The 11,924-nt window shown below is 35.5% G+C and overlaps 1 protein-coding gene across 1 annotated transcript in view; it reads right to left on the reverse strand.

Moving 5' to 3' along the window:
- Positions 1 to 595: 595 nt before the first annotated feature.
- The window catches only part of LOC115213386 (signal peptide, CUB and EGF-like domain-containing protein 2), a 156,495-nt gene continuing 145,166 nt past the window's right edge, over positions 596 to 11,924 (reverse strand). The window contains exons 10-11 of the mRNA XM_036504233.1: positions 6,388 to 6,507; positions 596 to 715 (exon numbers count right to left, since the gene is read on the reverse strand). Coding sequence (XP_036360126.1) covers positions 6,448 to 6,507 — 60 coding nt within the window. The 3' untranslated portion in view covers positions 596 to 715; positions 6,388 to 6,447. The remainder of the gene's footprint in view (positions 716 to 6,387; positions 6,508 to 11,924) is intronic.

Below are 11,924 nucleotides of genomic sequence, written 5' to 3' on the forward strand. Positions count from 1 at the left end.
GTAGGTAGCTAGCTATTCTCCTCATATTTTTATACAATTGCAGAACATGCACAACAGATAATGTTCCCATTTTATAATGGATTCATCATTCAGTAATCAAGAATATCTTATGCTTCCCAAATTTTTCTTTCTCGCATTTTTACTTTTTTCTTTTTTTTTCTTAAAAAAAAATAGAAGGCGCAGGAGTGGCTGTGTGGTAAGTAGTTTGCTAACCAACCACATAGTTCCGGGTTCAGTCCCACTGCCTGGCATCTTGGGCAAGTGTCTTCTGCTATAGACCCGGGCCGACCAATGCCTTGTGAGTGAATTTGGTAAACGGAAACTGAAAGAAGCCTGTCATATATATGTATATATATATATGTGTGTGTGTATTTGTGTGTCTGTGTTTGTCCCCCTAGCATTGCTTGACAACCGATGCTGGGGTGTTTATGTCCCCGTCACTTAGCGGTTCGGCAAAAAAGACCGATAGAATAAGTACTGGGCTCAGGGTCGATTTGCTCGACTAAAGGTGGTGCCCCAGCAATGCCGCAGTCAAATGACTGAAACAAGTAAAAGAAAAGAATAGAATAAGAATTTATAGAAATCTATTACTTACCAATGCAGTGTGTGAAATTAACTTTTATGTATCCAGATTTACACATACACATAAAACTACCAATAATATTTCTACAATTGTGTTCACAGCCACCATTTGACCCCAAGCATTCATTTACATCTAAAAGAAATCAATTGAAAATTTCAACTTAAAATTCATAATATAAGCCAAACTTGCTACTGTATATAATAATAGCATTGATAATAATAATAATCATCATCATCATTGTTCGACCGTGGTCGAGACAATGGAATTTACCATGCTACGCCAGACTTCACAGTCCATCATGGCATTATGGAGGTCATGTTGCTGGATGCCTGTATCCCTGGAGATTACATCAGGGTAGGAGAGTGTGCGCCCTCTGGTATTGCGAGTAGATGGCTTCCAGAGGAGAAGAGTAGAAATTACCTCTTTTTCAGCTCTACAACAATGTCCAGCAAACTGGACTCTCTTACCTTTCACAAGAGATGACACAGGTGGTAGTTTCCCATATATTTGCATTTTGGTTGGATGGCGCTTCCACGAGAAATTTTGAGCTCTCATAAGGAGGCGAGTAATGATAATAATAATAATGATAATAATAATAATAATAATAATAATAATAATAATAATATCGTAAGGTGTATGATATGGTCCCACACTCTTGGATAATGGAATGTATGAACCTGTTTGGTATTGCATCGAATGTTGAGTGATTGCTTGGAAAAAGTATGGTGAATTGGAACTGACAGTATACAGAAGAAGTTTAGGGACAGTAGAAATCAGGAGGGGCATCTTCCAAGAGGACTGCCTGTCCCCACTGATCTTTGTATTGTGCTTGATAACACTAACACTGATTCTGAGGAAATCAAAAGCCGCCAACAAAAAGTTAACCATTTGTTATTTCTGGATTACCTCAAACTTTATGGTAAAGATGAAGCCCAAGTCAGTTCCCTCATTGATATGGTGTATACTTTCAGTGCTGATATCAGAATGGGGTTCGGACTGAGAAAGTGTGGAGTGTTAGTCTTGAAGAGAGGCAAAATCAAATGTATGGATGGGCTATCGATACTGTTGGGGGAGGTTATGAAGCAGATAGAAGAGAGGCTATAAGTACTTGGGAACTTTGGAAATGGATAAATTCATGGAGAAAGAAATGACAGGAAAATTTAAGGTGGAATACTTACGCAGACTGAGACTGATCCTTAAGTCAAAATTAAACGGATGGAATAAGATTGAAGCTATCAACACCTAGGCGGTTTCAATCCTTAGGATATGGAGCTGGGGTAATCGCATGGACAGTAGACAAACTAAACAGCTTAGACAAAAAGACAAGGAAGTCGCTAACTAGATAGGGGACATTCCACCCAAAAAGTGACACAGACAGACTGTATGTACCAAGAAAAATTGGATGAAGAGGACTTAGTGGATGCAAACACAGCATTAGAGCAGAAGGAAACAACATAGCATGGTATGTAAAAACCACTATTATTAGAAGTAAGACGGTCAGGCTTGTGCAGGATGAAAGTTTGCAAAGATAAAGCACTGTACAAGCAATTGAAAACGAATGAAACTGAAAATAGGTGGGTAAAGAAAAGAATGCATGGGCAATTTCATAGGGATGTTGAAGATAAGACAGACAGAAAAAAAAAGATGGCTGTGGATGACTAAAAGTGATTTAAAACTGGAAACGGAGGCTCTAATCCGTGCTGCCCAAGAGAAAGCACTAAGAGCAAACTACATAAAATACGGAATAGACAATACATCAGAAAGTGATGAGTGCAGAATCTGTGGACAAAACTGTGAAACTGTATGGCATATTACCAGTCAATGTACACCACTAGCCCAGAAAGAGTATAAGATATGCCACGACAATATAGCAAGGCTTTTGCAACAAATATGGTCTTAACAGAGGAAAAAATTGGTATGACCACAAACCCAAAGGCATCATCAAAAATGATAATGCAAAGATCCTGTGGGATTTTATGATTCAGTGCAACCATGAGATAGAAAATAGGAAGCCAGATATAGTCTTAATTGAGAAAGAAAGCAAACTATGCTGGATCATAGATATAACATGCCCAGCTGACAACAAGGTATGCGATAAGGAAGAAAGAAAAGTTGATAGGTATGACAGGTTAGCTTGGGAGGTTAAGCAGTTGTGGTTGATAAAAAAGGTGGTAGTAGTACCAATAATTATCAGAGCCCTGGGAACAGTGAGCAAAAATCTTGAGAAGTACATGGAACAAATAGGGGCTGCAATAAGGGTGGAGCACTTGCAGAAAACAGCACTGCTTGGAACTGCTTGAATACTCCAGAAGGTGCACGAAAAATAAGAGGTATTACCTTAGTTCACTGGTAGTGAACAGCTGACACTGTAATACATCTCCAGCGTTAGAATCTGTGGAAAGGAAATGGTAATAATAATAATAATAATAATAATAATAATAATAATAATAATAATAATAATAATAATAATAATAATAATGGATGATGATGATGATAAATACAACTATTGTTACCATAGTAATATTTCTTTTGATTTATTCAGTCCTAGCACTTCTTAACATAATCATCTAATATATTAAGAACATCATATCCATTATCTACCTCAGATGGCACATGGTGGAGAACGTGCAAATACAGATGATATAAAAACCAAACTTGTGGCCTCCAAATTTGCCAGATCTGTATCCCATGGAGCATTGTTGAAAAAAAGACTAATTGTCATCCTAAAAATACAATGGCTTCACTGAATGCAGTCAATGTCCAGTTGATGTCCAAAATGAATAAGGACTATTTAGTGGTGATTTATTCCAGACCTGTGCTGAAGTAGTCATTGAAGCTGAAGGCAGATTCATAGAATAATCTTATTGAGAACATGTCATACTCTTACTCTTTACTCTTTTACTTGTTTCAGTCATTTGACTGCGGCCATGCTGGAGCACCGCCTTTAGTCGAGCAAATCGACCCCAAGACTTATTCTTTGTAAGCCCAGTACTTATTCTATCGGTCTCTTTTGCCGAACCGCTAAGTGACGGGGACATAAACACACCAGCATCGGTTGTCAAGCAAACACAGACACACAAACACACACACATACATATATATACATATATACGACAGGCTTCTTTCAGTTTCCGTCTACCAAATCCACTCACAAGGCATTGGTCGGCCCGGGGTTATAGCAGAAGACACTTGCCCAAGATGCCACGCAGTGGGACTGAACCCGGAACCATGTGGTTGGTTAGCAAGCTACTTACCACACAGCCACCACAATTTTTTTTATTAAAATACATTTGTTTTATTAAATAGCTAAATATACCCTCAAATACTTCTCACACTTTGTATTGAACCAAAAATAATGAGAAGACTAATAAAAATGCCAAATTGTAAAACTTTGATATGGTTGCTAGCTGATGAAATATACTTGTATATGCAAAAACAGAAAATACTGAAGGGGATGATGGGTAACAAGGGATCTACTGATCTGCAAATTGGATAAGAATATAAGCAGAAAGTTTAGAAAATCTTGAACACAAAACTAAACAAAAGGAAAATCCTTAATGGAATCGACACTTTGATAATACTAGGGATCACATAATCTGCAGCCTTTCATCGGTGGAATGAAAAATGAACTCAATGAAATGGATTAAGTTACTTCTATGGAGCAGTATTATTAGACTGCATTTGTCAAGAAAAAGGGATCCAGATGTCCATTTAAGATAACATAGCAAACTTGGATATTATAGGACTACAGGTGTATGTTAAGAAAAATGGTAAGAAGCTTATATGTGCAATCAACATAAGTGATGATACATAGAGACAAAAATGGATTACAAACAATAGGAAAAAGAGGAAATAAATTTTTAAAAAACAGGGAATAATAATAGGTAAAAGCTTGGCTGTGTGGTAAGAACTTTGCTCCTTAGCCACATAGTTCTGGGTTCAGTCCATAGCATGGTACATTGAGCAAATGTCTTCTGCTATGGCCTCAGGCTGACCAAATCCTTGTGAGTGGATTTGATAGACAGAAGCTGAAAGAAGTCCATTGTATGTGTGTCTGTGTTTGTTCCCTTCACCTCCACTTGACAACCAGTGTTGGTGTGTTTATATCCCCGTAACTTGGTAGTTTGGCAAAAGAGTCTGACAGAGTAAATGCCAGGCTCAGAAAAAAATGTACTGGGATCTATTTGTTTGATTAAAATTCTTCAAGATAGTACTCCAGCATGGTCGCAGTCTGATGACTGAAACAAATAAAAGATAACATAAAAGATAATAAATATTTGATTTTAGATACCCCTAAAGGGAAATTTTATCAACAAATTGCTTGAATAAACTCTGTTATTCAAAATTTTCCTCTCAATTTATTACACATGTGAGGCCCTACTATGTGTACTTATACAGAATATACCACGGAAGTGCTTTTCCTCTGCCATATTGTTGATTTGCATAGTAAATGTCACTACATCCCCCCCCCCCCCCCGCTCTCTGTTGGTTTCACTGCTTCACCAGTTGGCTGTAAAGACTTGATTCACTCCAGTCTGCATTGTCTTTATCTTTATATATAAAAGTCAAGTTGTGTGTCTGTCTCCTACGATTTAGATTCCTAACTACTCCCACATTTTGCGGTGCAGTTTAACCAAAACCGGGTATCTTATAGTTGTGATTCATATTGAGCCCTTCTGGGTATTAGCGCGCGTCTACGATGAGTCTACGATTTTAAAAAAACTTTACCATCATTTTTTTCCATTTTAATGCATTTTTTCGCTATTATATAAGGGAAGTAACTCTCTAAAAATGTCTACGATGAGTCAACGATTTAAAAAAAAATTTACCATAATTTTTTTTCCATTTTTAATGCATTTTTTTTGCTATTTTTTTGGCTATAACTCTCTAAAAATGCTTATATAGTTATTTCCCTTACAAACCCTAGCAACGCCAGGCGATACTGCTAGTTTTCCATAAATTTTGATTAGCCAAAGCTTTAAAGTTACTTCCCTTACATGTTCTCTTTTTAGTTTTTAGGTTCTAAAAGGCTGTAGGGACTAAGAATTATAGTAAATATGTGAGAGTCCACAAAAGGAAAACAAGGCACAAAGGCTGAGTGGTTAATGAAATTTGCTTTGCAATCTCAAAGCTTCAAGAAATTTTATTAATAAAGTTGTGAGAAAGGATTTCATTCCCCTTATATTCAAAAGTAAATTTAGTTGCAGCATAGGCAATGGAATATGTTCATAGGCAAAATCATACTTGTAGTTAACTCAAAAGCATTGTTATATTTTGTTGTATAAGTATTAGTGTGAATGGATATTGTATTGATTTACAATTGTTTCAAGTACTCACTTGATTATATTATAGAGTAAGTGGTTGTACTCTTAATGTTCAGAGATGAGTTACGTTTTTCTTGGTTCAAATTCCATCCGATGCTTTTTGTTAGGGATGAATTTTGTTTTCATTTACTAGGGTGAAATATTTTAATTTGGTAAGACTGCTGCATAGAATGTTATCAAATGATTTTCAACTCTAACAACCATCATTAGGTTCACATCACTAGTTTAACAAGTTGACAATAGAAGATATTATCTTCAACTGTTATTCTATTCTCTTCCAAACTGGCAAAACAAATTTGCAGAGAGGTCTGTAAAGTATCAAGCAGAGTTCTCTACTATTGGGCTGTCAATATGTTCTTCAAGATTAATGTACTTGTCAATGAAGTTGCCCTTGATCAACAGAAGAAGCCATCAGTACAAAATAAGATGATAAATAAGAACAGTGAAATGTGTGCAGTGAATAATGCAATAGCAAGATACCAACACATTGACTGTCGTTAATGAGATTATAACTAGGTTGACAAGAACATTTGTAGCTTCCTATTGTATTGCTACAGACCTGTTGGCAGCTTCCATTGTCTGATAAACATTCATTAATATCTGAAATAACAAACAGGAGAAATTGTCAAACATAAGAAATAAATTTCATTGTCAAATGGTAAGAATATATAGTGATGGATGTTTTTCAAATGTAAGTTATTTCAAGATTTAACTCATTAAAGTTTGAGATTAAATTCTTCAATATTTAATAATTTTGTTGTTGATTGATTTTCAACTCAGACTGTAAAATTAGACATGAAAAAGAAATTTTATTTTCTAAATTTTTTATCAATAGAATTATCTGAAATGACAGAATCAGGCCATTACCGTTATCTTTATCATTGTCATAACACCAGCATCACTACCACATTCATTACAACTGTAGCCAAAAAATACCACCACCAATACGACAGCTAAAATCATCTTCACCCTTATCTCTACTACACTTCTATAACCATTTCTAAAGTAGCTGCTTTTTCAGACACTAGTCACCAGCATTCACTACCACAGTGAGTATATCAATATTGATTGTCATTACCTGTACAATAAGGACTGCAGTCAATAGCACCACCCTCACCACCATGTCAAGGTGATGATAGCAATGATGGTTGTAACAGTGGTGCTGATGCTGATAGTGGTGGTGTTATCGCAACAATATAGCTACTACCTACCTCTACTGCCCCTCTTTAGGCTATTAACAGCTACTACTCACCCCTGCCACCACCGCCACTGCCACCACCACCACCGCCACTCCTCATTTGCTCTCTTGACCCCTGGCAATCTGTCAACTAAGCAATACTGAATACATTAAAGAATAGTGATGTATTTGTCCATTTACCAATCCCAAACAGGTTACACTGGTCACTCTGATTGTATTAGAGGGAAGCTGGCCAAATCTTATTTCATTCAGTGTATTTGAAAATTCCACCAGGCCCCATATATAAGGGATAATGAACTTATAAACAATTGATTAAGTGCAGCCTAATGTATTTAATATATAATGAGGCTATACTAATACCCGTAAGGAGATGAAAAGCCTTTAGCATTAATGATAATTCTTGTCAAAGAAGAGAGAGCTTCAAAGTTTATATTAATTAAAAAATTAAACTTCTGGGACATGCAGCGGGGAGTGAGTGTGGTTGTTATGGTGATAAGTCTGGAGATGCCTCAGCAAAGTATAGTCTTATACATCATCATGATCATCATCATTATCAACAACAAAACTGCTGCCAATACTGTCATCACTGCTGTTACCATTCACATTATCGTCATCATTATTGTTGTTTTTACAACCACTTTCCCATGCTGGCATAGAGTAGATCTTTTGAAGTAGTGTTTATTGCTTCAAAATACCCTTCCTCACACTAAAAGAAGTTGCTTACTGATAAGCAGGGACATATTATTTTTCCTTAGGTAGTCATCATCATCATTTAATGTCCATTGTCCATGCTGGCATGGGTTGGATAGTTTGAGGATCTTTTCTGTTTGGTTGCCAGTGGCTCCAAAACTTAAAGTTTACCGAAAATTTTAAAGTTTGGCACAATAATACCCTTGCCCAAACTGAATTGCTGGAGTTATTTCATTTTTTCCAGAAAAATGTTTTTAAAGAGCTATAGAAGTTTAAAGTTTGATCATATACCCTACTGATCATATTATGTATACTTGTAGTGACTTTACATAAGTAAGTCTCCTTAGGCGCAGGAGTGGCTGTGTGGTAAGTAGCTTGCTAACCAGCCACATGGTTCCGGGTTCAGTCCCACTGCATGGCATCTTGGGCAAGTGTCTTCTGCTATAGCCCCGGGCCGACCAATGCCTTGTGAGTGGATTTGGTAGACGGAAACTGAAAGAAGTCTGTCGTATATATGTATATATATATATATGTATGTGTGTGTGTGTGTTTGTGTGTCTGTGTTTGTCCCTCTAGCATTGCTTGACATCTGATGCTGGTGTGTTTACATCCCCGTTACTTAGTGGTTCGGCAAAAGAGAACGATAGAATAAGTACTGGGCTTACAAAGATTAAGTCCCGGGGTCGATTTGCTCAACTAAAGGCGGTGCTCCAGCATGGCCACAGTCAAATGACTGAAACAAGTAAAAGAGTAAAAGAGAGTTTTGACTAAATCCTATAGCCCCTAAAAACTATAAAAGCATACATACACTAACACCTGTAACATTACAACTTATACAATCTCATGGTCTGAATACCTTTAACTACCCTCCCTATTTCCATATCTATTACCCATTCTTTTGGGGCTACCTTTATCTTTTCCCTGCCTCTAATTTTAACCCCCTTTATATGTAGGTTATATGTATTTTTTTTTATTTATATGTTGGTTATATGTATTTTTATTTTCTATAAATTCTTATTTTATTCTATTTTGATATCCTTACTTATTAACCTATTATCTCTTATAAATTGTTATTTTTCTTGTTCTTAAATTGATATTTTTCAGTTACTTAAGTCTAGAGATATTTATACTATATCCATATAAATGTATAAATATTTGTGTATGTGTATATATGCATATATGCACATATGTGTGTATGTGTATCTGTATGCATTTTTACACTTTTCTGATTCATGGCTTAGAATTAATAGATAGCATATAAATCTTTCCAGTTATTCCATATGTAAATGCCTTGAGCAGTCTTTATAGAAACCACCTAATAAGTAATTAATTAAGTGCACGAATGGATATTAAACTGATTCTATGTAATCTTCCTTTTTAATGTTCATAATTGAGATATGCATACTTTTTACCTATTTTGGTTATGATATTTTTGAAATTCTTAAATTTTATTTTTATACAACATAACAGTATTGTTTATAAACATTGCCCCATAGTGCCCCTAAATAAAATTTCCTCTATATTAGTATCTTAGGTTTCTTAGCATCTTGCCCCTTTAATTGGTAATTAGCATCATGATTTAGAGTCTACCCTACCCTGCCTCTTTTTATAGACAGTTACTTATATCCAACTGACTACTCCTAATGTCTTATTTCCTCCCTGGGGAAAAGGGATACATATGATAATATTTATGACCATACCTAGCCATAAGCTGTCAACTCACTCTTGTCCTTTATTCAAAATAGACACAGTCTTCTGGTCTTGGGTTTAGTAATTGATAAAGAGATAAATGAATTAGAAATGAATCATAGCCTTTACAACCCAATGACCCCATTATGCTCCATGCAATTCTTAGAAGTTGTAGTCTATTCTTAGCTACAATAGCGACAGCTTGAATTTCTTCCATCTTCTAGCTCTGTTAAAATATTTAAGAAAAATTATATTAATGTGTCCTACTTGTTAAAATTCCATTTATTTATTTGTTCAGCTGAAGACAGCACTGCATTTAAATTGATGTAATGACTGCATTGTTCAATTAAATGGAGCCGCTTGAAATGGTCATACTATATTACTACTTGATATCCTGTTGCTTAGTTTGATTCTATTCACCTTACTTTGAGTTGTGTGGATAATACCAGACTAACTTGGTGCTTCAACTTAAGTACCTAATTCAATTGAATCTCAATTATTTATATATATATATATATATATATATATATATATATATATATATACTCTGGCAACAGCAATGTTCAACCCATTCATTCAATTATGTTACCCTAAATCTAAAAATTCCATCTCCTCGTGTTCTATCTTTGACTAGCCTAACTCTAGTCTCTATCTCTTTTCCTATCTTTCAGTTTCGTTAGCCACTTGCTTCTCCCAACACTTTACCTCCACTCACCCATCCCACCCTATATAAACTAGCTCATTCAGATTCCCCTATCTCATATTTTAATACCCCATCACACCAAGTAGAAACCAGAAGATATTCAAATAAGCGACCTTGTTTTCCAACCTAGCACGGTAACTCTCTTATATTTACGTATAAATTTGTATTGTCTCCCTGGTTTTTTATGTGCTAGGCCACTTGGTGTTAAACTGACGGTATTATTAAATTAATATCTAATTTTTCACCCTCATTTATGAATTTATAAATTTAATATACTGCACTAAATATTATATGCAGTACTCATTTCCACTAAGTCTTACCATACTTTTTGGCGGGGAAGCTAAATCACAACTATGTATGCAATCGATTGGACCGCATGGGTATTTATCGCCGTGTGGGTCCAATAAATTGTATTAAAACAAATGTTGCTGATGATTTATAGATAAATATGTGAGTATAATTGCATATTATGTTGATAAAGAAACAATTGTTCAGCATTAATTTATCTTTTTGTTGTATTTCGCTTTCCATATGTTGGAGGTAATGTTATTTCTTTTGTGGAAACAACTTTGGTGGCTATACCAGAATAAGGAGCTATTTCTAGCACTAGAGTTAACCACTTAACGGTAACTCTCTTATATTTACGTATAAATTTGTATTGTCTCCCTGGTTTTTTATGTGCTAGACCACTTGGTGTTAAACTGATGGTATTATTAAATTAATATCTAATTTTTCACCCTCATTTATGTATATATATATATATATATATATATATATATATATATATATATATACATATACATACATATACATACAATAGGGAGATGTTTTTGTTTCACTTTTAACATGTAATACTGAAATAGTGGAGAAGATATGATATTGCTGTGGGCTCGCCCTAGGCAAGAAGTTAAACATTTTTTTGCCTATGACACTACATGGACCCTAAGTAAGACATGTGTAAAATTTTAATGAAATTGGTTGTGTAGTTCTCAAGTTTTAGGGAAACACACAGACAGACAGACACACATTCTCAGTTTTATATATATAGAGATATATATGACAGGCTTCTTTCAGTTTCCATCTACCAAATGCACCCACAAGGCTTTGGCTGGTCTGAGGCTATGGTAGAAATACATGCTCAAGGTACCATGTAGTGGGATTGAACCTGGAACCATGTGGTTGGGAAGCCAGATTCTTACCACGCAGCCACATCTATGCCAATATATATAAACACATACACACACGCATATATGTATAGTATATCTAACTATGTATGTATACACATACTAGTCATTACATAGCTTGAACTGAATAGTTAAAACCAGTAAAAGAAGACAAGTATATATTTATACATATATATACATATATATATACACATATATATACATATATAGGCGCAGGAGTGGCTGTGTGGTAAGTAGCTTGCTAACCAACCACATGGTTCCGGGTTCAGTCCAACTGCGTGGCATCTCGGGCAAGTGTCTTCTGCCATAGCCTCGGGCCGACCAATGCCTTGTGAGTGGATTTGGTAGAAACTGAAAGAAGCCTGTTGTATATATGTATATATATATATATGTGTGTGTGTTTGTGTGTGTCTGTGTTTGTCCCCTAGCATTGCTTGACAACCGATGCTGGTGTGTTTACATCCCCGTCACTTAGCGGTTCGGCAAAAGAGACCGATAGAATAAGTACTGGGCTTACAAAGAATAAGTCCCGGGGTCAATTTGCTCGACTAAA

The sequence above is a fragment of the Octopus sinensis genome, linkage group LG6 (assembly GCF_006345805.1).
Source record: "Octopus sinensis linkage group LG6, ASM634580v1, whole genome shotgun sequence".
Classification (NCBI taxonomy): domain Eukaryota; kingdom Metazoa; phylum Mollusca; class Cephalopoda; order Octopoda; family Octopodidae; genus Octopus; species Octopus sinensis.